General features: G+C 44.9%; 1 protein-coding gene and 1 long non-coding RNA gene across 12 annotated transcripts in view; one reads left to right on the forward strand and one right to left on the reverse strand.

Moving 5' to 3' along the window:
• Nucleotides 1-285: 285 nt before the first annotated feature.
• On the reverse strand, nt 286-24,660 carry LOC143272881 (uncharacterized). The gene is made up of 2 exons (XR_013050504.1): nt 24,550-24,660; nt 286-410 (listed from the first exon to the last, which is right to left on the reverse strand). It is a non-coding gene; the product is annotated as an uncharacterized LOC143272881 (long non-coding RNA).
• Erich2 (glutamate rich 2) overlaps nt 21,762-25,589 on the forward strand; it is a 29,834-nt gene continuing 26,006 nt past the window's right edge. For 4 of the 11 annotated variants that reach the window (XM_042275445.2, XM_076569622.1, XM_076569621.1 and 1 more), the window contains exon 1: nt 21,762-25,559. In XM_042275445.2, the coding sequence (XP_042131379.2) occupies nt 25,121-25,559 (439 nt within the window). In that variant the 5' untranslated portion in view covers nt 21,762-25,120. The remainder of the gene's footprint in view (nt 25,560-25,589) is intronic. The other 7 variants (XM_076569626.1, XM_076569627.1, XM_076569623.1 and 4 more) reach the window with 5 other exon arrangements.

Genomic DNA, 25,589 nt, shown 5'->3' on the forward strand with positions numbered 1-25,589 from the left:
ATCTCACGGCTATTAACAGTGTAATGTGAAGAGACTGGCAAACAACAACAGAAAGGTTTGTTTCATAGCCAAAGGCATCAAAAGGAGACAAAAACGCTTTCGGATAATCAGTGCACCTCACAGAACTGATGGCAGAATTTAGTGCCATCTGTTACAATGTTACATACCTCCTCAAGGCCTGGTGCTGTTGGTGGAGATTTTGCAGGGAGAGCAGAGAAAGGAAAAGTTTAGGCATCTCTTAGTTACTTTTCTATTGAGGTGAAGAGACACTCGGACCAAGGCAACTTACAGAAGAAAGAATTTATTTGGGGCTTACAGTTTGCGAGGGTTAGAATCCATGACCGGAAGCATAGCAGCAGGCAGGCAGGCAGGCAGGCACTGCAGCAGCAGCTGAGAGCTCACATCTTGATCTGCAAGTAGGAGGCAGAAAATATCTTTTGAAACCTCAAAGCCCATACCCAGTGGCCTCTTCCAACCAGGCCACACCTCCTCATCCTTTTCAAACAGTTCCCTCAACTGAGGACCAAGTATTCAAATGTATGAGCCTATGGGGACCATTCTTATTCAAACCACAGCAGCAAGGGATGGAAAACTTTTGAACAGGATCTGTCAATGCTATGGCAGTAGGACTTTTTTTTTTTTTTTTTTTTTTTTTTTTTTTTTTGCAAAACAAGAAAGCTTTATTGCATACTAACAGCCAAAGAGATCTGGGACCATAAAGTCAAATCCACCTCTGAGAGCAATTGGTAGCTGAGTAATTCATAAGAACAGGGAAGGTGAAGTTGCTTGTTGGTTGGGTGACCTGTCTTTAGACAGAACACTGTTTTATGGGGGTGGTAGGAGCTAAGTTCTGCGTGGGAGTTTTTGAAGTTGGTATATCATTGGTCACATGGTTTTTTTTTTTTCTGATCCTCTCCAATCTCTCTCTCTTCTCTCTCTCTCTCTCTCTCTCTCTCTCTCTCTCTCTCTCTCTCTCTCTCTCTCTCTCTCTTTGGTTTTTTGAGATAGGGTTTCTCTGTGTAGACCCGGTTGTCCTGGAACTCACTCTGTAGACCAGGCTGGCCTCTACCTCACAGAGATCCGGCTGCCTCTGCCTCCTGAGTACTGGAATTAAAGTAATGTGCCACCACCATCCAGCATCATCTCCATTCTTGAAAAGCCAGCTTCCAACTATAAGAATCATTAGCAGATGCTCTGAAGGGTTTTTTTGGAAAGAACTATTAAAGACTTTGTTATTTGAGGGCTTCTTTCTCCTGGCTATAATTTGAACCCAGGGCCTTGCCCATGCCAGGCAAGCTTCCCACCACTTTGCTACATTCCTCCAATGACGTCACTATGTGTGTAGCTAGGCTCAAGATGAGCCTGGCTTTACCTCCCAAGTACTGGAATTGCTGTACTCATCACAGCCATCTATGCGGGAAGTGTATGCCTGTGTTCAAGCCTTAACCAGTTTCAATGCCCTTCTTGTCATCGTTGAGTCCTACATCATGAAGAAGTGGTGACTGGCTATGTTCTGCTGGTTCAGGTAGTTATGAGTCCGTTTTGGGTTAAGGGGATGGGTCCCTCAGATAGGGTAACAACCATTTGTCTGGTCAATCCAAACAGATAGGTATTGCCTAGACTAAAAATTATTGCAGAGGCAGAGCACAGAAAGGTTAACCCAGCCTGGTAGCAATCAACTGAAGATAATTAAAAATAGGAAGAGGAACCAATCCAAGAGGCCAGGGGTGGGCCTATTAGTGACTCTTCTCACTTTAAAATCTTAGCAACTTCTAGGGGCTGGAGAGATTGCTCAGGGGCTTTTCCAGAGGACCATGGTTTGATTTCCAGCACTCACGTGGCATCTCAAAATTGCCTGTAACTCCAGTTCCAGGGGATTTGCCTTCTTCTGACTTCTATGGGCACCAGGCACTCACATGGTGCATGCAAAACACACATACATAAAATGAAACTTTTTAAAAATCTTGACAACTTCTAACCCCACATGTTGAGATATAATATTTTTGTATTAAGAAATGTTTTATTCATTTTATGTACCAATCACAGATCTCCCCTCTCTTCCCTCCTCCAGCTCCTCCCTCCCCCAGCCTTCCTCCCTCAACGTACCCCACATTCCCTCTTCTGAAAAGGTAAGGCCTCCCATGGGGAGTCAGTACCTCCCATGGTACATTCTGTTGAGGCAGGTCTAAACCCCTCCCCCTGCATCAAGGCTGTGCAAGGTGTCCCACCATAGGTAGTGGGCTCCAGAAAGCTACTTCATGCATCAGGGATGGATCCTGATCACACTGCCAGGAGGCCCCTTAGGCGGACCAAGCTGTACAACTGTTTTGATTATGCAGAGGGCCTAGTCCAGTCCCATGGAGGCTCCACAGCTGTTGGTCTAACGTTCACGATTCCCACTAGTTTGGTTTGGCTGTCTTTGTAGGTTTCCCCATCATGATCTTGACCTCCTTGCTCATAGAATCCCTCTTCTCTCTCTTCAGTTGGACTCTTGGAGCTCAGCCTGGTGCTTGGCTGTGGATCTCTGCATCTGCTTCCATCAGTTACTGGATGGAGGCTCTATGATGACAGTTAGGGTATTCACCAATCTGATTACTGCAGTAAGCCAGTTCAGGCACCCTCTCCACTATTGCTAGTAATCTAAGCTGGGGTCATCCTTGTGGATTCTTGGGAACTTCCCTAACACCAGGTTTCTCCTATCCTCATGATGTCTCCCTCTATCACGATATCTCTTTCATTGCTGTTGATATATATTGTGCAACCAATTGTCTTCCACAGACTTCCCCTTGTGAGGCAAGTAAAACGTCTAGGATAATTCTATTATCCTGGGATACCTGGGCCTGAAGTTCCATCGTGGTCCTGCAGGCCTCTTCATTTGGGACATTGTGCTAACTCCATATTGGAACTCATTTCTGTCATTTGTTTGGGTTCTAGCAGGAGGTGATAGTTAAAAACCCTCCAGCAAAGATGACTATAGAAATGTGATCTTCCTTGTTCTTATTTTTCCTGGAAAGTAACTGAAGATAAATGAATAATTGACAAGAATATTTAAGGAGACACAGAATATTTAAGGAGAACACCTACCTGGTATGCACAAGACTTAAGTCTAATCCCCAGTACTGTTCAAAAAGAAATGAAGAGAGGAGGTGAGAAGGATATATAGAGAGGGAGGGTGGAAGAGAGAGAGAGGAAGGGAGGGAGGGAGAGAGAGAGAGACAATAAAATGCATTTGAGACAAATGACATGGAGAAAACGACAAGAGAAAAATTCCTCTGACTGTACTCTACTGTGCAGGATACTCATTCCTGCAATCCAGCACTCAGGAGGTTGAATCAGGAGATAGCCAGCCTAGACCAGAGAGTTCCAGGCCAGCCTGGGCTACAGAGTGGGGTCTTTCCTCCCCAAAATATTTAGAAGTGAGGTAACTTTCTGGTTTCCACAGCTATGCAATATGTGAGCACCACTGGTTGGCCAGGGTGTGTAGTACAGCTGGTGTAATATGTTCTTGTACAGGTTCCTCCTGGCTCGGCCGGGAGGTCATTAGAAGTAGCCTGCGGATCAAGAACTACGTGGTAGCTACCGGCATTGGCTCAGTGGGAAGAAGCATTTACTGTGCTCTGCTGATGACCTAAATTGGATCTGTAGAGCCAGCCTATGATGGAAGAGGAGAACTAACTCCTGAAAGTGACCCTCTGACCTCCCTACACATGCTCCAAACATACATATACACCTGTGCATGTGGACACACACACACACACACACACACACACACACACACACACACACACCTAATAATGAACAAAAAAAAAATTAAGTACATGGGCAAGAGGAAGCTTTGAAAAACAAAACAAGGATTATATCAGATACCTAGTAATAATACTTGGCCATAATAACTAATAATGACTGGCAGCATCAAAAGTTGAACAGTTATTTGTCTGTGTACTTGCAGGCTTACTTTCTGTGAAAATACCTGTGAAGATGTGGAGTGTGGAAGAGTCTTTTGTGGTAGTTGTCTTATTAAGCAATCGTGTACAAGATCACTTCATAATTTCCCAGCTTTATGTCCTTTTTGCCCAAGTTAACACAAGTGGCCCTTAATTCTGACAGTGTTCACGTTTCTTTAGCCATTTTTCTTGTTGTCTGAAAACATGGCTGGTTTGACTGTTCCCCGTTGCCTGGGTGGAGCTGACTGATAAATCTTTGCGCCCTGAAGGCCTCTCCACTGAAGCCCAGGTTTAATAGGTAAAGCGTTCCTGGGTGATTCCTGGGCCCATCAGAGAGGAGACAGGGACGAAAGACCGGAAGAATCAAGAATCATGTGTCTGTTTTCTGGAATGCAGCTTAAATACCCTGTGGGAGAGGTCTTGAGCCTCTTTTGGGGAGTAGCTGTGTTTGGCGGGCTTTGAAGGGGCAGGTTTGGGGAAAGAGATGGGGGAGGGGAGTTGATGTAGATCTTCCACCAGAACATTCCAGACTCTTTGGGTGTAGGAATGCCAGGGTGCCAGGGGTTGAGGTGGAACTCCCACCCAAACACTGACCTGGTGGTGAGTCTGATCCAGTTCCACAATGGAGGGAAGGTCATTGATCCCTAGGAGTCATTGCTTGTGGTTTGAGTGAGAAATGGCTCCCAGAGGCTCAGGCATTGAACTGGGGGGTCCCAGTTGGTGGTGCTGTTTAGAGAGATTATCTGGAGGTGTGCCTCGCTGGAAGAAGTATGTCCCTAGGGCAGGCCTTGGGGGTTTAAAGCCTCACCCCACTGCTGGTTCACTCTCTGCTTCATGCTGCTGTCGACCTGCCCCCCACTTAGGGCCCTGTTTCATCTCTGTCATGATGGACTCTTAGCCCTCTAGAGCTGAAAGCCATCATAACCTGTGATTTCCTTAAATTGCCTTTAGTCACAGTGTTTAATCACAGCAAGAGAGAAAAGTAACCAATACAGCACCATAGCCCTCTCAGCCACATTTGGACAACCCCGGCTTTAGAAGAATGATCTCAAGTTAAACTCACCTGGGGGCTATTGTTTGGTTGGTTGGCTGGTTGTTTTTTGTTTTGTTTTGGGGGGGTTGTTTTGTTGGTTTGGTGTTTGTTTGGTTGGTTGGTTGGTTTGGTTTGGTTTTTTTCTGTGTTTGGTTTCTCTGTGTAGCCCTGGCTCTCCTGGAACTTGCTCTGTAGACCAGGCTGGCCTTGAACTCAGAGATCTGCCTCTGTCTTCACAGTGTTGGGATTAAAGGTGTTTTTATGTTTTCTGTAGAGGAACGCTGTCATCTTGAAGCACTGAGCCACCACCTCTTATTATTTGTTCTTAGGAAATGTACACATTTTTGACAGGCAACAGGTGTGAAGTTTTAGATGGAAGATATAAAACAAAATTAATAAAAGTGCAACAAATCCACTTTGTGTAATTCTCAAACCAAGAAACATGATTTCCCAAAGTCCTACCTTTTCCAAAGACAGTAAACTGATTTACTTATTAGCCGAGTTTTTAAATTATTTTCTTACTAAGTGACAGAAGCCGGGGTGCATGGCCATAGCACTCACATGGCGACCAGGGGACAGCTTGTACGAGCATTCTTCTCTTTCAGCATGTGGTTCCAGAGATGGCAGTCAGGTTGTCAGGGCTGACAGCAGGTGCCTTTACCTGCTGAGCAGTCTTGCTGTCCAAACTGGGTTTAGTTTTGTCAGAAAATGCCCATAAGTTTGCTCACCAATGCATTGGAAACAAAGCAAAACTGATAACTCAGACACAGGGACCATGCTCAAACTGAGATGGAAGTTCAGCCTAGCCACCAGCGAAAGAAATTACTTTCTTTCTTGTTTGTTTGATCATTTGGTTGGTTTTGGGTTTAGTTTTGTTTTGCTCTTGTTTGGGTTTGGTTTTGGTTTTTCGAGACAGGGTTTCTCTGTGTAACCCTGGCTGTCCTGAAACTAACGAGCTCTGTAGCCCAGGCTGGCCTCAAACTCACAGAGATCTGCCTGTCTCTGCCTCCCAAATGCTGGAATTAAAGGTCACGGTCATGGGGAGAGATGGCTCAGAGATTAAGAGCGCTTGTTGCTCTTCCAGAAGACCCTGGTTTGTTTTCCAGCCCCGACATGGTGGCTAACAACCTCTAAGTCCAGTTCCAGGAGATTCAGTAGGTGCTGGGAATTAAAGTTGGATCCTGGGAAAGGTAGTGTGTGCTCTTATCTGCTGACTGGCTCTCCAGACAATTTTACTACCTAAAGAAACAAAGCAAACTGTAACGTCTGTGCCATCTCCCCAGATAGATGACTTCACACTGTCAGAAAAAGACAGTGGGTAGAAGGCAGGCCCCCTGCATCCTGCAGCTTCAATCCCACAGCCTCAAGCCCGACCCTCCCCCTCGCTTGCATCACAGGAACTGGAGAAGGTGTCCATCCACTCATAGCATTGGTCCTGGGGCTACTATCACAGCATCACAGCATCACCCATACCTGTCCCCTGGGAGCTGGGAATGTGGCTAATGATCCCACTACCATCTCTACTTCCCTGGAGACAAATAAAGGAGGCTTCCTTCTTAGCCCAGAAGTGGTAGGTAACTACTGAAGCAAAGTGCTGGCATCCCCTGTGTGGTGCCCTGGGAACTGCAAAAGGTCCGGTGAGTGTCATACCTCTCCAAGAACGAGGCTACCAGCAGCTCTAGCCCCAGCACCACCAGCAATCCCGTGGCAGAATTAGGGACAGGCTCCTTCCCAAGCCATGGTCTTTAGACTGCATCTGCTAGCCCTGGGGAACCAAAGGACGGTCTCATATGTGCTTTTCAACTCCAGCACTGTAGCGATCTATGCCACAATCCACATCTCAGTGAGAGCCACCCTCCTGTGACCTAGGAATAGTCCCATCCACGCCCAGCAACACCAGAACCACACGTACCAAACACATGCCCAGAGCTAAAACATCCAAGGGAGGGATGACAGATAGTCTCGTCACCAAATAGCTCTGGTAAAACTGAACTAAATGTGAAGGAAAGTGACACTGCTTTGTTTGCCTCCCCGCCACACAAATCCTATTCAAAATAAATCAAAGACATAAATATGAAACTTTAAACTATGAAATTACTACAAGATCGGGGGCCGGAGAGATGGCTCAGAGGTCAAGAGCACTGGCTGTTCTTCCAGAGGTCCTGAGTTCAATTCCCAGCTTCCACATGGTGGCTCACAACCATCTGTAATGGGATCCGATGCCCTCTTCTGGTGTGCAGATGTACATGTAGACAGAGCCCTCATATACATAAACTACATAAATAAATCTTTAAAATAAAAGAGAAATTACTACAAGACAACATGGGGAAGCGCTTTAAGGTGCTGGTGTCGGACAATGAGTTTTTAAACCAGTACCCCCAAAGGCACGGACTTTTTACAAAAGTAAAAACAGACAAATGGGATTATATCAAACTAAGATGTATATGCACAGCAAAATACTAACAGCATTAAGAGGTAAGCTACAGTGGGCTGGAGAGGTGGCTGAGTGTGGTTAACAGCACGGGATGCCCTTCCAGAGGACACTGGGTTGGTTCCTAGAACACACACCACAGGGTGGCTTACAGACATCTCTAACTGTAGTCCTAGGGGATTCTCATCTGGCCTCCCTGGGCACTAGGTACATAAGTCCACAGACATCCATGCAAGTAAAACATACATATAAAGTCTTTTTTATAAAGAGATTTTTAAAAGAGATTAAGCTACAGACTGAGAGAAAATATTTGCAAACTCGTCATTTGACAGAGGATTAATGTCCATCCTGTATGAAGAACTCAAAAAGCTGAGCACCCAAGAAACAAATACAAAAAAAATGGACTAAAGAAGTAGACACTTCTCACAAGAAGACGCCAATGACTAACAGGCACATGGGGGGGGTGTCAATGTCACTAAGTGGTGAATAATGCAAACCCAAACCATAATGGGATATCATCTCCAATCCCCAACCCCCACCCCTACCCCCGTCAGGATGGCTATTATCAAAAGAGAACAGGCAACAAATACTGGTAAAGATGTGGAGAAATGAGGACTCACTGTTGGTGGGAATGTGAATTAGTATAGGGACTATGGAAAACAGTATGGATATTCCTTTATAAAGATTTATTTATTTTTATTTCATTTGCATTGGTGTTCTGCCTGCATGTATGTCTGTGTGAGGGTGCTGAATCCCCTGGAACTGGAGTTACAGGCAGTAACCATGCTGCCATGTGGGTACTGGGAATTGAACCTGGGTCCTTTGGAAGAGTAGTCAGTGCTCTTAACCACTGAGCCATCTCTCCAGCACCCAGTATGGATATTTCTAAAAGAAAGAATGGAAGAGTGAGAGTGAAAGAGAGGGGGGGGAGGGAGGAAGGAAGCCCAACCCATGAGCAGGTCTATCACTATGAACCTATCCTGCAGCATCTCTCAGAGAAGCTAAAACACAGGATCAACCTAGATGCCCAGCAATGAACTATGGGGTAGAGAAAAGATGATGTGAACACACAATGGACTGTTAGTCAGCCATCAACAAAATGAAATCCTGTCTTTTGCAGCAGCATGGACAGAAATGGAGGTCATTGTGCTAAGTAAAATAAGCCAGGCATAGACAAGTGAGTATCACATGCTCTCATTGGTTCGTAGAAACTAGTCTACGATCTACGAAGAAAGAAATGGTACTCCCTAGAGCCTGGGAAAGCAAGGAGTAAGGAGCTGGAAAGAAATTCTTTAAGGCTGTGGGTCTCAACCTTGCTAATGCTGTAACTCTTTAATACAGTTCCTCATGTTGTGGTGCCCCCCAACCATAAAATTATATTTGTTGCTACTTCATAACTGTAATTTCGCTACTGTTATGAATCACAATGTAAATATCTGTGCTTTCTGATGGTCTTAGGTGACCCCTGTGAAAGGGTCATCCGACCCCAGAGGAGTCTTGACCCACAGATTGAGAACGACTGTTTTAAGGTGTGCCAGCACAGAGAAGAGGAATTGGTTCAGTTTTTGTTGTTGTTTTGTTTTTGCTTTTTTCATAGCATGCAGCATAAGTATTGATTTAAAGAATTTATGGTATATTACAAAATGACAAAATTTCAGTACATAAAAATGATTAATGTTTAAGGAAATGCTCATTGCCCTGATTGGATTATTACCCACTGTATCAGATTACCATAATGTAACCCATAAAGAGGAACAGAAATCTGTCTCAATAAAACATAAATGGGTATAATTAGATCTGAAAGTTCTGACCCTCGTTTAAGGAAACTATCCTTTCCCAAACCGTGGAAGTTAGGCAAGTCAGTGTGTTCAATTACAATATGTAAGGAGTATGCTTAATTTAATTCCATATTTGTAGCCTTTAATTTTTAGACTTAGAAAACTAGACTTAAAACATATAAACATAGCTAAATTCAATTTATCAAATAAGGACATAATGTCTGCAATTTAGCAAAGAGTGAGATAATGTCTGCAGTAGGGGGTGTAAGATTCAGTGAAGGCTCAAAGGTGAACGAAATCCTTCAGAGAACTCCATGTCTCCAAATGAGAGAAAACGCGTGCACAGATGGACAGAATCCAAGAGGAAGGCCTGCTGAAAGCAGCCACCAGATACAAACAGAATTCTCCAACTGAAACAAAAGGAGAAATGGCCTCAGGCAATAACCATAAGCTGTTTGAGTTGACAAATGGGTATTCTGCTTGGAAGAACCATCCACAGACTCCACCTTCAGGATTCAGAATATAATTCAACTATTACCCAGAGGTGGCGGCAGTTCAAGACAGACTGGTTCCCAAGAAGCAACAAGACCGTCAGCAGGAATGCAAGTCCAGGGACTGGGGGCATAGCTCGGTTGGTAGGGTACGTGCCCAGCCTGTACAAGGCTCTGGGATCTAGTCCCTCCCCAGGGCCACATAAAGCCAGGCACCATGGAACAGGCCTGTAATCCTAGCACCTGGGGGGTGGGGGGAGGAGATTCAGAAGTTCAAAGTCATCCTCAGCTCCATAGTGAGTTTGAGGATAGCCTGGGCTACATGAGAGCTTGTCTCAAAGAAGAGAAGGCCAGTGACAGGCAGATCCATAGGTCCAATCCTCAAGACCTCCTAAATTAGAAATCCAGAAGCCTAATGGTCTGTGTCTTAGTAAATCTCCCAAGTGTGATAATGCACTTCAGCTTTGCAAATCACTTATTCCAACTAGTGTAAGATGGAAAGTCCATGAAAAGTAACCAGAAGCTAGCCTAGCACATTGCTCACAAGCTACTTTGGGAATGGAAAACAGAGAACCTCCTTGGCTGAAATGTCCCCTTGACGAAGACAATGGAATTGGCTGCTGATGAGAAGAGAGCAACAATAGTCTAAATCAAAGAATGATTTCTACGAGCACAATGTGCAGTTACATAGACAGTCCTTTTGTAGTCTTTAATGCCAACCAAGATTACATTTTTGAATTCTAAACCACGTATTTCATTTCTTGTAATTTCTTCTTTCCCTTCACTTTACATATAAAAAGTCACGTACTTGACATGTTAGTGGCACTTTCTTCATAGAGTGGAATAATGGCTTTGTAGCAACATCTGTTTTCTTTCAAGGAATTCTCAGCCAATTCGTCTAACTCAGCGTCACTGGATAATTAATAGCTAAGACTCACAGGGCACACGTTCCACTAAGAGTGGAAACTGCAGGCATGTCCCACGCTGCAGAACTGTGGTAGAACTTGACAAGAAAGAACCAAAGGGAGCCTCTAGTTTGCTCAGTCGCTTTGAAAATCCACCCAAGGGAGCTCAGAAGCCAGGGCATCTCCGGAGCACAAACAAAAACTTCGGATCTTGTAGATACTTGACGCAGACCCAGAATTCTGCGTCAGACCCAACCCAGACGCTTCGCTTCATCTGGTGTCATCCAGGCCCACATTAGTCTCCCTTTTCAATGAAATCTTTCTTGCCCATGAGCTATCTCAGGCCTGTTTTCTAGATCAATGCACAGGTGAGCAAAACTGCTTTGAGAAAAAGCTTATTTCTGAAATTGGAAACAACAAAAACCTCAGGGAATTACTAGGGTTAGGTTTTTGTTTGTTTGTTTGTTTTGTTTTGTTTTGTTTTCCAGTGAACAGGTCCCTCTCTCTGCCCATAGGCTAAACTACTCAATCACCAATGGCTAGAGGTTCTTAAGAAGAACCCCAGTAAATGACAAAAGGTGTTAGGCTGCCTGGGCCATAACACATACACACACACCTCCAAAAGGTCCCCAGAATCCTGAGAGATCAACAGAATGGTCTGTGACTAGATAAACCATAACCATCAATTCTGGTTGATAAATTTAACATGTCAGGGTTAGAGATCTTGGGAACATTAGTCAGACCCTCTTTTTAAACAGAGCAGAAACCAGCATGCTGGACCAGGGAAGCAGTCACACAATCCGGGATGCCCTGAGAGCAAGCATCTTAATGGAAACCCAGCAGCCAAGAAAAGGAGGCGAGGTCCACGGAGATGAGGAAGGACTCGAGAAGTCACATCAGAGGTTTGGTCTGACACTACCAAGGGACTGGGAACGGTGACTCTCAACTTCTTACGGGAAGGAAAATGGTCAGCTCTACTTATTTAAATACAGAATCTTGAGTTATGTCCTTACAGCGGCTCACTGAGTTCAGGGGTGAGGCCAGGGCTAGCTTCATGATAACTGTGTCCCCAGTGACGACCACAGGCAGTTGGAAGATACAGTTACAGACGGGGGATGTCTGCCAGGTGAGGAAACCTCCGGACATTCTGCTAATGGCAGGTGCTCAGGGAATCAACTATGGAATTGTCTTCTCTTAAAGCCCACAGCCGGAGGCTGGAGAGATGGCTCAGCGGTTAATAGTGTTGGCTGCTCTTGCAGAGGACCTGGATCCCATCCCTACCACCTAGACAGTGGCTCACGACTGCCTGTAACTCCAGTTCCATGGGATCTGACACCTTCTTCTGACCTCTGTGGGCACCAGACCTGCATGTGGTGTGCATACACACACACACACACACACACACACACACACACACACACACACACACGAGGCAAAAACACACTCACATGAAATCAAAAAATAAAAGTCCACAGCTGTGGTGCTGAGACTCAAAGGTAAAACATTCCGAGCTTGTTGAAGAGGGGCAAAGGCCAGCAGCTTTCTCTCATCGGCACACCAGTGCCAAGTGCTGTGGAGTCCTGCTCCTCTCTCTGTCAGGATTGTAAGAATACAGACACCAAATGGCCACTTTTGTGGCTAAGTGCTCAACCCAAATCCAATACATTCTCAACAGAAGTCAGAAAAGTTGATTAAATATGTGTGCTGGGGGCTGGAGAGATGGCTCAGAGGTTAAGAGCACCGACTGCTCTTCCAAAGGTCCTGAGTTCAATTCCCAGCAACCGCATGGTGGCTCACAACCATCTGTAATGAGATCTGGCGCCCTCTTCTGTATACATAATAAATAAATAAATCTTTAATAAATAAATAAATAAATAAATAAATAAATAAATATGTGTGCTGTAGACATAAATCTTTCTGACTAGTCAAATCAAGAGGTTATTAGGATTTATGAGTAAAGTGATGCCAGAGTTCACCAAACTGAAACTCTTCATTGTGCAGATGAAGCAGCCAGTGTTAATCAGGGAAGCAGAGGTACTGTCAGCCATGGGTCAGGAAGCCGGTGTTCCCAAAGGTAGCTCTGCCTCTGCGCTCCCATTGGTCACATAGCCTGTGGTGCTTACAAACAGGTTGCCTTCTGTCCCTGTCTAGAGCAGTTTTCTGCTATAATTTATATAGGAGATTAAATAGCAAACCAAATGTTTCCAAGGGTTTTCAAACAGTGTATATAGGGTCTTGAAGGAATATGCAACATGAGCATTTAAAATTACCATTAGAACCCTCAACTCTATTTGAAAGTTATTTGCTTTCTTCAATGAACATGTATGGGTGGTCTGGGAAGGTGGATCAGTGGTTAAGAGCACTTGTGCAAGTCTGAGGACACGGGATCAAATGTTCAGAAACCACGTAAAAAGGTGTGGCTGCCCATGCCTGTAACCCAAGCTGTGGGTAGGCTAAACCAACCTTTAGTACATTACAGATTCAGGATAACTGAGGTCCAGCGGTAGTCTCAGCTCACAAAGCTCTCCTAAGTAAGTCTACAATCAAGATGTATAAACTGGCAATGTGACCGCTCTGTGGTGTGGTTAGGGGGAAGGTGTTTATTGTAGATATGAGAGAGAGAATAGCCAGAGGCATCTGGAAGAGTCCAGAGCAGGGAGAGAAAGCAGTAGACTGACCAGGACCAGCAGACTGGACCTGGCCACGAGGGAAGCAGGCACCAAGCAGAGAGGTAGAGAAATGGACACAGAGGGAGAGCGTGAGAAGAAGACACAGTGTGGCAGGAGAGAGAATAGCAGAATAGCAGGGTTATAAGGAGAATGAGTAGCTGGAGGGGAGGAAGCCCAGGAATTGGAGAAGTTTAGGATAGGGGAGGAGGTGAGAAGAGCTAGGTATTTGTGACACTGAAGGATCCTAGATACCAACATGCACTTTGGTATGCTACAGGCACCACACATAGCCAATTATTCCTTCTGCCAGTGGTAAGGGAAATGGCTCCTTTTGGTAGAGGGGAACCAGCTTCACAAGTTCCTGAGGAACGCTGACTTTTGTTTAATCACCAGAAGTGGGGGAAATCGAGTTTCCTATGGACTTGACCTTGGAGAGATGGCCCAGTGGTTTCAAGTATCTGCTACTCTCACAGAAGACCCTGGTTCTGTTCCCAACACTCACACAGTAACTTAAAACTGCCTGTAATTCCAGCTCCAGAGGATCCGACCTGCCCAGTTGTCCCCTAGTCCATCTTTCTGCTGCTTAGTAATTATAATTTCCAAGTTCAGAGGAGCACACGGCTCTGTCTACAGATCTCAAATCCCAGCCTCCTTTGCAGTTAGGTGTGGCCATACAGTCAAGTTCTCTCCAACAAGTGATGGACGCCAATTCTGGGTTATACCTTGAAAAGAAAATTAAAGGATTGGGAGTAAGGTCCCGTGTAGAGCGCTTGACTAGTAGTACATGCAAGGCCCTGGGCTTAATCCTGAGCACAGAAAAAGAAAGAAACCATGTCATATGGCTTGCCTTTCCTTCCTGCTTTCTGAGACTGGAATGTCTAAGTCAAGCAGGAGGGCAACATCCCAGAAGCTGGCACAGCTGTGCAACAGAAAGAACAAGATTCACAGACCATCGTGTGGTGCAGGCACCCACTGTTCCTAGGCTGCCAATTGACTCGACTTTCCTTTTTTCCAGTGCTGGATCAAACCCAGGCCCTCCTGCGTGCCTGTGTGAAGGAAAGCAAGAGCTCTCACTTCAAAGGACTAAATGAGGTGGTTTATTCTGGAGCCAAAGGAGTGATCATAGCCTAAGAACACAGGCTGGGGTTTCCCCAAACACCGTGCTCCAATGATGTAGCAATTTTGTGAACTTTTTATTGAAACAGAACAAAGAAGCTGGACAGTGGCTCAGGCTTTTAATGCCAACACTTGGGAGCCAGAGGCAGGCAGATCTCTGAGTTCGAGGCCAGCCTGATCTACTGTGAGAGTTCCAGGACAGCTAGGGCTACACAGAGAAACCTTGTCTCAAAAAAAAAAAAAAAACAAACAAACAACAACAACAAATCATTATATAACACTCTTTTCCAATACATTGACGGGTACATCAGGTAAGCAATTGCAGTAGGGTGGGGGGTTGGGGGGCACTCTGATACAGGTCTTAGATGCTGACAGCCTTTTATGATTGATAGAAACTAGGGTCTGTCCATGCATTCCCAAGGATTTACCTAGTGGTTATAAAAGACATTAGGTCATGTACAGAGGACAGCAACAGATGACTCTTAAGGGGGGGAGGGGCAGGGACATAAAGATGCTGGAAGATACTTTGACTCTGGATTTGCAACATTCCAATCTATTCATATCACGGAAGGTCTGCTCTGTCCATTAGCCTCATTAGACACAGCTTCTTTCCATTCACAGTAGGCAAGCTCTCTACAACATTCCCAGCCTTAGCTAGACTTTTAAAAATGAGGGCTAGACCATCTTGTTAAGCCATTGTTATGTGGTATCTGTTACAGTAACTAACCAAACACCCTAACTGGTGGATCCCACAGCATTTCCAGGGCAGCTATTAGCAAGGCTCCTGCTGGGTCTCCTGGGGCAGCTGTAAATTACACCCTTTCAGCAAGCTGGTTTGATAGCACATCTTATCTCCTTTTAACTTCTCGGCTTAAGGCTTACTGCGTCCTCAATCTTCATCTCCCTCCCCGCAGGCATGCCCTTCTAGGATATGGTTGTGTAAAATGCAGCGTTCCTTCAAGCTTTGCTCATGCCCATGTCCTCCAGAAACTTCAATTCTTCACTCATAGCACATATTAGGGCTCTCCTCATGAGTCAGTCACTATGTTAGGCACTAGGAAAACAGTGACGGAGAGACAGCCACAAGCTTAACCCTGGCAGAAGACAGAAAGGCAGGAATGACTAAACAAAGAAACAAGATACTTTCAGGGAACTGAAAATACAAACAGACAGCCTGGAATTCGTCTTTTTGTGTCCAGTAAGATCACACAGGCAAACTGAGTGTCTTTCATATTCCTGAGTATCTCAGGGTCTCACTGGCAGCCAGCTACAAAAATGGCCTCCAAAACACCCTGTCTCATACATAACTGCCTCAAATGAGGGAGATATGTCATTTCCACTCATAAGCCTTTGGTGAAAACCCAGCCTATGGATACTCCTGAAAGCACAGAACATGGGAAGTACAGAGATGGCTGTTTGTTAAGACAGACCGTGGTGGCCAGCATGATTATCATAAATTCAAATAAACACAGGTGCAGTAAAACAACTACTCTGTCTTCAACCCTCATGAAGAACTCTGCGAACACTTAGCACATCCACACAGAAAACACTTTGGATTTTGTTTACTCCCCATAGTGTGTGGAGGCCTAGCCTGGAAGCTAGATATGCCAGTATGGTTTGTACTAAGGTTTGGTTTCAATGTGCCCCCCACACGTCAGGTCAGAAACTTAGTCCCTAAAGCTACAAGGTGAGAGACAGGACTCTGGAGAAGTCGCCCGGCAATCTGGATTTGGTGCTGCGTGCTCTAACCCCAGCCACTTGCAAAGCTGAGACAAGAGAATTGTGAGTTGAAGCTAACTAGAGCTACACAGTGGGTTTTAAGCTAGCCAGTCTGAATTAATAGAACCCCGTCTGAGAGAGAGAGAGAGAGAGAGAGAGAGAGAGAGAGAGAGAGAGGTTATTAGATAATGAGAAATCTTGTCTAACAAGGATTAATGTCATAATGGAAACAAGCTTGTTCTTGTCAAAGGTTTGTTATGAAAGTAAATTGGGCCTGATTGCCCCCCTCTTCCCCTCTCTCTCTCTCTCTCTCTCTCTCTCTCTCTCTCTCTCTCTCTCTCTCTCTCTCTCTCTCACCCTCGCTCTCTCTTGTGCTCTAGCTCTCCTGTGTTCTTGCCCTACTGCCTTCTCCTATGGGATGGTGCAGCAAGAATTCTCCTTGACAGATGCCAGCTCCCTGATCTTCGATGTTCCAACCACCAGAACTGTAAGACAGAAATATCAGTTGATTATATATTGCCAGGCTGTGGTCTTCTGATACAGGCCCACAAAACAAAGCCGGATGGGTTCCAACCTCACATGGTTCCGGTCAGAGGTGTGTGTGTGTGTGTGTGTGTGTGTGTGTGTGTGTGTGTGTGTGTGTGTTTCTCATTTTGCTTTCTGCCTCTACTATACCTCACTGTGTGACTTCAGGCACCTCACCTCTTGGAGACTCAGTTTTCTTATTTTCAAAATGGGTATAATAATAGTTCCCAAATTATAGGGAGGGTTGTTGCAGGAATTAAATTAGAGAATATAAATTAAACCAAATTTAGAAAGGTAACATATAGTAAGTGCTCAGTAAGAATTGGGTACTGGTAATAACCAACTATTTTATAAAATAATTACTTCCTTTTAAAAATAACATAATATTTATATAGTAGTATTTAATGGTATAATATTTAACCCATTCAACAATATTGCTCTGATTTCCATTTTTAAAACATAGATGAAGTTCCGTTTTAACTGCTGTGTCCGTTATTGGAATTTGTGTCATATTTAGCCTAGAGATTTGCAGACAAGTGGTCCATGTATGCTATTATGGACAGAATGTCTGTGTCGCATGTTGAAGTCCTGACCCTCACTATGGGAGTAGCAAGTGGAGCACTTGGGGACATGGTTAGATTGGAGCATGGTGTCCTCAGAAATGGGATTAGTCCCCCAGAAGAGAGTCAGCAGCCAGGGCTCTTCAGAGGCACAGAACTGATAGCAAGACTGTACCAAACAGGGATTTGTTAGATTGGCTTACACGAGCTCAGCCAGGCAATAACCACAGCTGTCGGCACAACGGATTGACTGAGGGCCTGGTAACTTCTCAGTCCACAAGGCTGATGCCTCAGTAGGCCCAATCTAGTTCAAAGACCTGGCAGATTCCTGAAGAGCCACTGGTCTTCAGTCCTCTTGGAAGGCTAAAGAAGCGGCATTCTGGTCTCAGTGAAGGACTGTAGTGGGCAGAGACCACAGTAGCAGCAGAGTATGTGGACTCCCCAGTGAAAGCCACGAGGCAAAAGAAAAGTGTTTTGCTTGGACCGCCTTCATCGGGGCTGCCACCCAAAAGCTGCTGCTCACTCACCCTCCAGAACTGTGGGGACATTTCTGTCTATAGTGGTTCGGAGCGACTAGGATACATGCAAAATTTTCAGTGTGAACTTTTTTAAGAGAATAAACTAATGATTAACTGAATCCTAAAGAATCAACAATCCCAAAGTGGTTGAGAACTACGGTTGAAACAAACCAGCCCTTGGCCTTAGGTAATTTTACATGTGTGTTTCCATCAATGTGTTAAATCATTTCCCTGCCTTAAATATGAAGACTTAAAAAGGAAAAAATACAGTCAAAAATCAGAAACAGAGCCCAAACCATAGTCCTAGCTTTAAAACGAATGGTTTGTATGAATACTTTGAGCTGGACAAGCTTCCGGTCAACTTCTTTGTATTCAGTCCAACGACCTCCCCTGGCTTTAAAGGCTGCGTTCCTGTAACCTTCCTTCATTGTTATCTTTTTCTCTGCAGAGTACAGTCGATTCCTCCCTTTCTAGTCATTTAAGCCACCTGGGAAGACTCCTTTAAATGTGATCCTGATGCTCCACTTTATTGTTGCTATCTACATAGTCTAAATTTGTGAAGGGAAGATGCCCTCAGAAGAGCAAAGAGCTTGGCATTCGGTTACCACAGATAAGACATTTACAGGGAGAACTGTACTCGTTTGCATTCTCGGAGATTTCATGTCTGAGCTCCACTGAGGCAAAAAGACTACGTAGGGAAATGACATCGTTTTCTGGGGTCAGTTTATTCTCTGCCTGGAGTGAGTTTTCAGAGTTGCTGGATGCAATTCCTTGGAACCCCTGGCAACTGATGACAGATATCTCTGGCGCCTCTTTGCTGTTCAATTAATCATTAGTTTACTCTCTTAAAAAAGTTCACACTGAAACTGATTTCTTTGGAAACCCATCAGCCCGCTGGATGATCCTTTTCACTTCCGTTAGCACCCTGTTCCCAGTAACGTTCATAGCCACGCCTTTAATCCCAGTACTTGGGAGGCAGAGGCAGGCTGATCTGTGTGTGTGTGAGAATAGCCTGGTCTACATTGGGAGTTCCAAGACAGCCAAAGCTATATAGAGACCTTTTCTCCAAAAGCAAAAATAAACAAGCAAACAAGACACTATTGAATAACTTCTGTTATGCAGCTGGGTCCTAGAAGGCTGTCTGGAGACCAAAAATCCCAGCACAGGCAGAACGATGTTGCCTTTTCACATTCAGCCACTGGCTGGCATGCAGTATTTTGATACACAATGCTGAGAAGGGAAAATGGAAATAGACAGCAGCAAGGGGAAGGCCATAGAGAAGTAAAAAGTTATAGCCAGCAGAGAACATTAATTTGAAGCTAGAAACCATTTTTTAATAGGAGATAGAGAATATTTAACTTTGTTTTTTGTAGTCCCGGAGTATTTAACATTTTCTAAAATGAGGGTTGACTTACTGAAATACATATCTCGTGATATTAATAAAGCGGGTACTGATTATACTCACTAATAATGTTGTCTAGCCTGGAAGATATCATACTTGTTTGGTAACATAAAAACAAGCAGTCCACGAAATCCCAAGTATATTAAAGAATCAGTGTCTCAGCTGGACAGTGGTGGTGCACGCCTTTAATCCCAGCACTCAGGAAGCAGAGGCAGACAGTCTCTGAGTTGGAGACCAGCCTTGTCTACAGAGTGAGTTCCAGGACAGCCAAGGCTACACAGAGAAACCCTGTCTCCAAAACAACAACAAACAAACAAAAAAGAATCAATCTGGAGAGACGGACGGCTCAGTGGTTAAGAACACCAACTGTTCTTCCAGAGGACCTGGGTTTGATTCCCAGCATCCACATGATGTAACCTCTCATAACTCCAGTTCCAGGGACCCAGCACTTTCTTCCTACCTCCGTGGGCACAGGTACACACACAGCGCACAGATACTCTATCAGGAGTTATGATAACCCTTCCCCAAGAGTGTGAGTCAGGAGCTAAAGTCTGTGTGAAAGGCAAAACCTTCGTGCACAAAGTAGAACAGATGTAAAATTTTTAATAAGCGTCATTCACTTACACTGACTTGCTCCCCAGGGATTTGTTTCATTCTAGCTGCTGACATAGCTTTAAGGCGGAGTCCTGAGGCGGGTAATATCCTGCTGTTGAAGTCCATCTGAAAAGCCATTTTTCTCACTATACTCCTTTTCATGCCCATCAATACCATCACCCATATTTCTCACTAATCTTCTGTGTCTTCTCCTGGACCCTCCACGGAGAGTGCTGAGTTCCTGACACAAACTGTCACCTCTCCCTTTGTCATCCCATTCTTCCGTGTATGAGGACTGCAAACACCCGGTGTGATCAACACATCCTATCTCTGGTGTCACTTTAAGGGAAGTGTACTTAGAGAGAAAGGGCCAGGAAGTGTGAATGGTCATGCTGTCTTGATGGATCCCGAAAAGGAAGTGTGTTTTGGCCAGCTCATGAAGTGTTTAACCCACTTGTGTGATTGCTTCAAATACTGCCACAGTGTCAGGTGAGGGGGGCGAGAATTAGGAATCCACACAAACATGGAGGATCGGCAGCCCGTGACAACAATCGATTTCCTTTGGAGGGGAACATTAGGGCCCGGGGTGAGTGTAGCCCAGCAGCTGAACATGAGCAGTGCAAGGCGGGACAGTACAACGGGTGGTCAGAACAGAGATGACGTCACCGCTAGAGTCTCCGGTAATCCAAGACTTCAGCTCCTGACTCACACTCTTGGGGAAGGGGTTGTCATAACTCCTGATGAGTTCCTCACCTATGCAGAAAGGTAAGGGGGCTGAAGGGCCGAGGCAGGGAGTGGGGAAGACATGTGACTCGTAAGAAATGAGATGGTGGGGACCAGCAAAGGAACCATGACTGCATGGATGGACTAGAAGTCTGACGGACTGAAAAGCTGTGACACGTGAGTCCCCTCAGGGAGTGAGTTGAGAAAGTGCTGCTGAGACGACAGAGGGCAGCTGCTGTTGTTTGTGACTATCTCTAGGGCACCACTGAAGAGAAATAAGTAGCCAGAAAGACTGCTCAGTGGGTAAAGGTGCTTGCTGCCAAGCTGGATGACCCGAGTTCAATCCCTGGGAACGGAATGATGGAAGTGAATGACCTCCACATTCACACCACAGCACGCCCGCTCCAACACATGTAGACATACACACATTTACACCTTAGCGTGTTCGCTATAGACATATACAGAGTAAATAAAGACGTAATTTTTTTTTTAAAAGAACTATTAAGTAGCACAAAGAACGGTCTTCCCTAGAAGGGCAAAGGATGCAGACATGTCACATGTGAGGAACAACCACTGCCTGGGGCTGAGGAAAGCCCCCACCGAGGAACAAATGTACATAAGCGTTTTCCACTGAGCTGTAATGTGGCCAGGAGGCATCATTAACATTAAAGAAAATCCCTAGTCTGTGAAAGGTGTGGTCATGGGTTAGGTGTCTTCCTAGAATGCTAGGAGCTTTCTGCAGGATGACAGAGCTCCCCTGAGTGTCTGCGGGGGAAATAGTCTACACTGTTTGCTACACGGCAATGTCTGCGTCAAGACACAGAGTTGGAAGTGGTGGCACATTTCAAGGTTCTGACAAAGTGAGGAGTCCTGGCGGTATGTCCACAAAAATGGAAGGGTAACCTACACTGTCCTCTGAAAAAGGAGAAAGTGTCAGTATGTCCACAAAAATGGAAGGGTAACCTACACTGTCCTCTGAAAAAGGAGAAAGTGGCGCGCATACATGACATCAGCAGTGTGTTAGCACTGGAATTACTCACTGAGAGGAGTCAAGAATGATGGAATTCTGTTTGGTCCCACGGAGAACGCTTAAGACACCCAGCTTCCACTGGCAGCCAGGCTCTTTCTAGTCTCTTTAAACAAGATTATTTAAGCAAATCAACTTTAAAATCATTACTGTTTCACATATACACAAGTGCTTAAATTTATCCACTCATCAGGAACTAGAAGACAATTATGATTTGTATGTCCATGATAAGAATCTTTTGGCTCCAGGCTCCCTCTACTGACTCCAAAATAATAAATAAACATTTTTTTTTTATTTTTATTATTTTTTTTTTTTTTTTTGGTTTTTCGAGATAGGGTTTCTCTGTGTAGCTTTGCGCCTTTCCTGGAACTCACTTGGTAGTCCAGGATGGCCTCGAACTCACAGAGATCCGCCTGCCTCTGCCTCCCAAGTGCTGGGAATAAATAAACATTTTATGGGCACCCTCCTGACTAGATTCAATCATATATGAAAGCAAAGGCAAACAATCCTGTGCAGTAACAAAGGATATCCTTAATAAGAGAAGCAGGAAGTTTAACATTTGGAGAAAGGTGAAGAATAGAAACTAATTTGCGAAGTACTTGTATAGATAGCACTCCATGCAGTTGCCACCAACTCTTACCCACAAATGACAAAGGCATGTGGTTTGACCCAGTATTTTAAATTTTAATTGTCAAAGAGAGCAAGGTGTCGTGAATACACGTGTATACACAAGTGTGTTGTCAGCAGTGGCTGCTGTCTTCAGTTAAAAATTCTCTAGACGCAACCATCAATTTACATAGTTCCTGGCTAAAACCAACCGCAGTTAGTCAAGTGCCCCACAGGAATGTGTATATAATGGCTTTTGTTTAGAAGAAATACGCCTGTAGGTTAGTGTGAAGATACGAAAGTGCTTCCCACGAGAGGGTAAATGAAAGAAAGGCACAACAGCTCTGTGTTTACAAGAGAGGAGCTGGAAATGAAACACCACCCTTAACAGTTGAACTGTGAGAAGAGGAAGTGGGGTCATTTGCATAGACTTCAAACAATCTCACCCCATTGAGCAAACCAGCAAACGCTGGAAAGAATTAGAGGTAAAAGCGCAAGTCAATACACTTCAAACACCATCGCTGCTTCCCAGCAACTGGGAAGAGAGCGTCTTCTGGGGAAAGTCACACTTTGCACAAAATAAATATTAAGTCTGTTGTTGGTACTTTTCCAAAAAGTTAATATTTTACAGTTCAGAATTTTAGTTTAAGTCTGCCTTTGAAGCGCCAAGAATGTCTTTTGAAGTTATGTTTTCACAGACCTAGGAATTTGGTCTGAGAATGAAAGATGTCATCAAAGATTTATTTACAAAGATGGTCATCAAAACCTTCCTTCTTAGTTTCTCTTCAGCGCTCACATCTCATGCCCGGCATAGAGCCTCTACACAGCTCCTAACAAAGAGTTTCAGAGACAATGGATTAGCAGGAGAAAAGTTAGAATTTTCCAAAGTAGGGACTGTCTGAAGAAATTATAAATAAGTTGTAATATATGTCATATATATATATGCCATTTAAATATTTTGAAGACTAAAGACACTGGGAAAACATTCAAGGAAAAATATTAAATAAAAAAGAATACCAACAACGTAGATCATCAAATACAAATGTTAGTAAGTAAATATCTATCTGCCCAAAAGAGGGCTAGAAGCAAAAAGTAGAATTAGTGGCTGAGCTTACTACTGGGCAGTAGAATTCTGGGTAGTTTAAATATTTTTAGTTGTGTGTTTCAGTATGTTGTAAATTGTCCGTCATGAGAGTGCATTGCTAACCCAGGCTTTTGTTTGGGAGGGAACTTGTTTGCTTGCTTGTTTGTTTGTTGTGTGTTTTGTCTTCAGTACTCAGCATCAAGCCCAGGGCTGCAATGTGCTAGGCAAGTACTTCACAACTAACCTACATCCATTATCCCTATATTTGTTTCATGATCAGAAAACATTAAATGTCATTAAACACTTTTTTTTTGTATCATGCTCTGCTAACGTTAAGATCTATAACAAAAACGTATCCACTAAAAATCGTGGGGCTGGGGCGGGGCACGTAGCTCAGTAGTGTACGAAGTCCTGAGTCCAATCCCCAGGACCACTAAAAACAAAACACCATGGAGTTTAATAGTAGCTGCTGTGGAGTGACTTGGTATTTGTATGAGCATTTGGCTTTCTCTTTCTCTTCTTTAGAACAGCCCCTCACTAGAGAGATACTTCAGATAAACGTGTTCAGCGTTGAAAAGCACAGGCCAGAGCTACACTTTGCTTTATACTTGAGCATTATGTCAAAAACAACTTCTGCACAAAGGTTATAGAGATGGGCGAATTATTTCTGATGCCATGCAAATAAAGATGAAACGTAACGCCTCTTCATCAAAGAAAAGTAAGATAACCATCGTGGGGTTGGATAGGCATTGGGCCAGACACTACAGGAATGATCTTTTTCCTTACAGTTAATGCATAATACAGGAGAAGCAATACTACTACTTAAGAGTGACTGGTCAGATGTTGTGTGTTCTTTCCATGGTCTGAGCTATAGACACACCCTGAAGACCCTGCCCTGTATAAACTTGCTCGAACTCGTCTTTTGGGGTACAGGTGGTAGAGAGAGACAGTGTAATCAAGTAGGCTTGATTTCTTGCACGTACAAAGCCATCATTATCTATTTATCAAAACCAAGAAATTTAATAGAACTAACGTTCTTAAACGTGACCGAGAAATACGCTTTCCCTATGCGTTTGCTGAGAAAGATCTTGTGTAAAACTTAGACATCTGGTATGGAGAGTGTCCTCAGCCCCGCAACAGCGGAAGTCGTGACTTGCTAGGTCCTCATTAAACAAGGCACGTATTATTAATTATTTCATTGAGTTCCTTAAACTTCCATTCTAGCTTTTTTTTTTTTTTCCTTCCCCTTGATGCTTTCTTATCATCCATGACTCAAAAAGAGATTCAGAGAGTGGCCGGATGGACGAATCAGAGAATTTAAAAATAACTGAAACTCCGTACACTCTTGGTTCTGAATGCTTTGGCTGGTTCTTATTTTTATAATAATTTCACAATTAAAGCATCTTCTATACAACAAAACTTACATATTTTCACCATCAGGTGAAGTGCATGTCCCCAGGGGGCCCTTAAGATAGTGATCATATCTCTTCCATGTGAAATTCGAATCCAGATTTGATTCCAACAAATGGGTCTCTCTTCAAAACTCGTTGCCTAGCAACAAGTTCTCCGTGTCCAAGGAGAGAGGTTACCCATTTCCCCCCCTAGAAGATAAGCTTGAGAGACAATTGAGATTTTCTAACAGAGTCCTCCCACCCTCTTTTGTGACCGAAGCAGTGAAGCATAAGACCTCCAACTGGCTGAGGTGCCTCAGAAGCAGCCCGGGCGCGAAAGGGAACCCAGACTTGGCCCGGGCTGGTGGGAAAGGCGAGTCTGGTTCTAAACACCTGAACCGGATCCCTAGGAGAATTGATGTCGAGTCCCCCAGGAAACCCATAATCTTCTCTGGGCGATCTCAGGTGCAGGGGATTTTTTGTTCATCTACATCCAGAGGCACCCATCCCTCCCAACTCAAGGCATCTTTTCTTCCACAAGTTGTAACCCCCAAATGAGGCCACCTCGCCCCTTTCCCTCCGCCACCTAGAGTCAGGATCAGGTATGGACACCGACCTTCCAGTCCCCCTGTCTCCGGCCTTTCTCAAAGTAACCAGGGTACGTGCTCAAGTCTGCCCCAGGATATGCGCCCCCAACTTGCCCCGCAGCGTAAGCCCCAGGCCCCCGGGGCGCTGGGCCACCCGAGCCGCCCGTGCCGCCCTCTGCGCGGTTCCAACAGCTGGCCCCGCCCCCGCCCCGCCCCCGCCCCGCTCCCTGCGCCCCGCCCCGGGCGCGCCGCGCTCGGCCCCGCTCGCCCCTCCGCTGCGTACGACCGCCCCGTCGCTGGGCGGCTCCCGCGGCTCCCGGGGCTCCAGCAGCAGCCCCTCCTGTCTCCATGGCGACACGGCGTCCCAGGCTCGCAGCTCAGAACCCAGCGCGAGTGGCGAGCGGGGCTGGACCTCCTGGTCCGCCCTTCGCGGGATCTCCATGTCAGGGCCAGCGGGTAAGCAGCGCCGTGGTGACTGCGAGTAAC

This window comes from Peromyscus maniculatus, chromosome 4 (assembly GCF_049852395.1).
Source record: "Peromyscus maniculatus bairdii isolate BWxNUB_F1_BW_parent chromosome 4, HU_Pman_BW_mat_3.1, whole genome shotgun sequence".
NCBI lineage: Eukaryota > Metazoa > Chordata > Mammalia > Rodentia > Cricetidae > Peromyscus > Peromyscus maniculatus.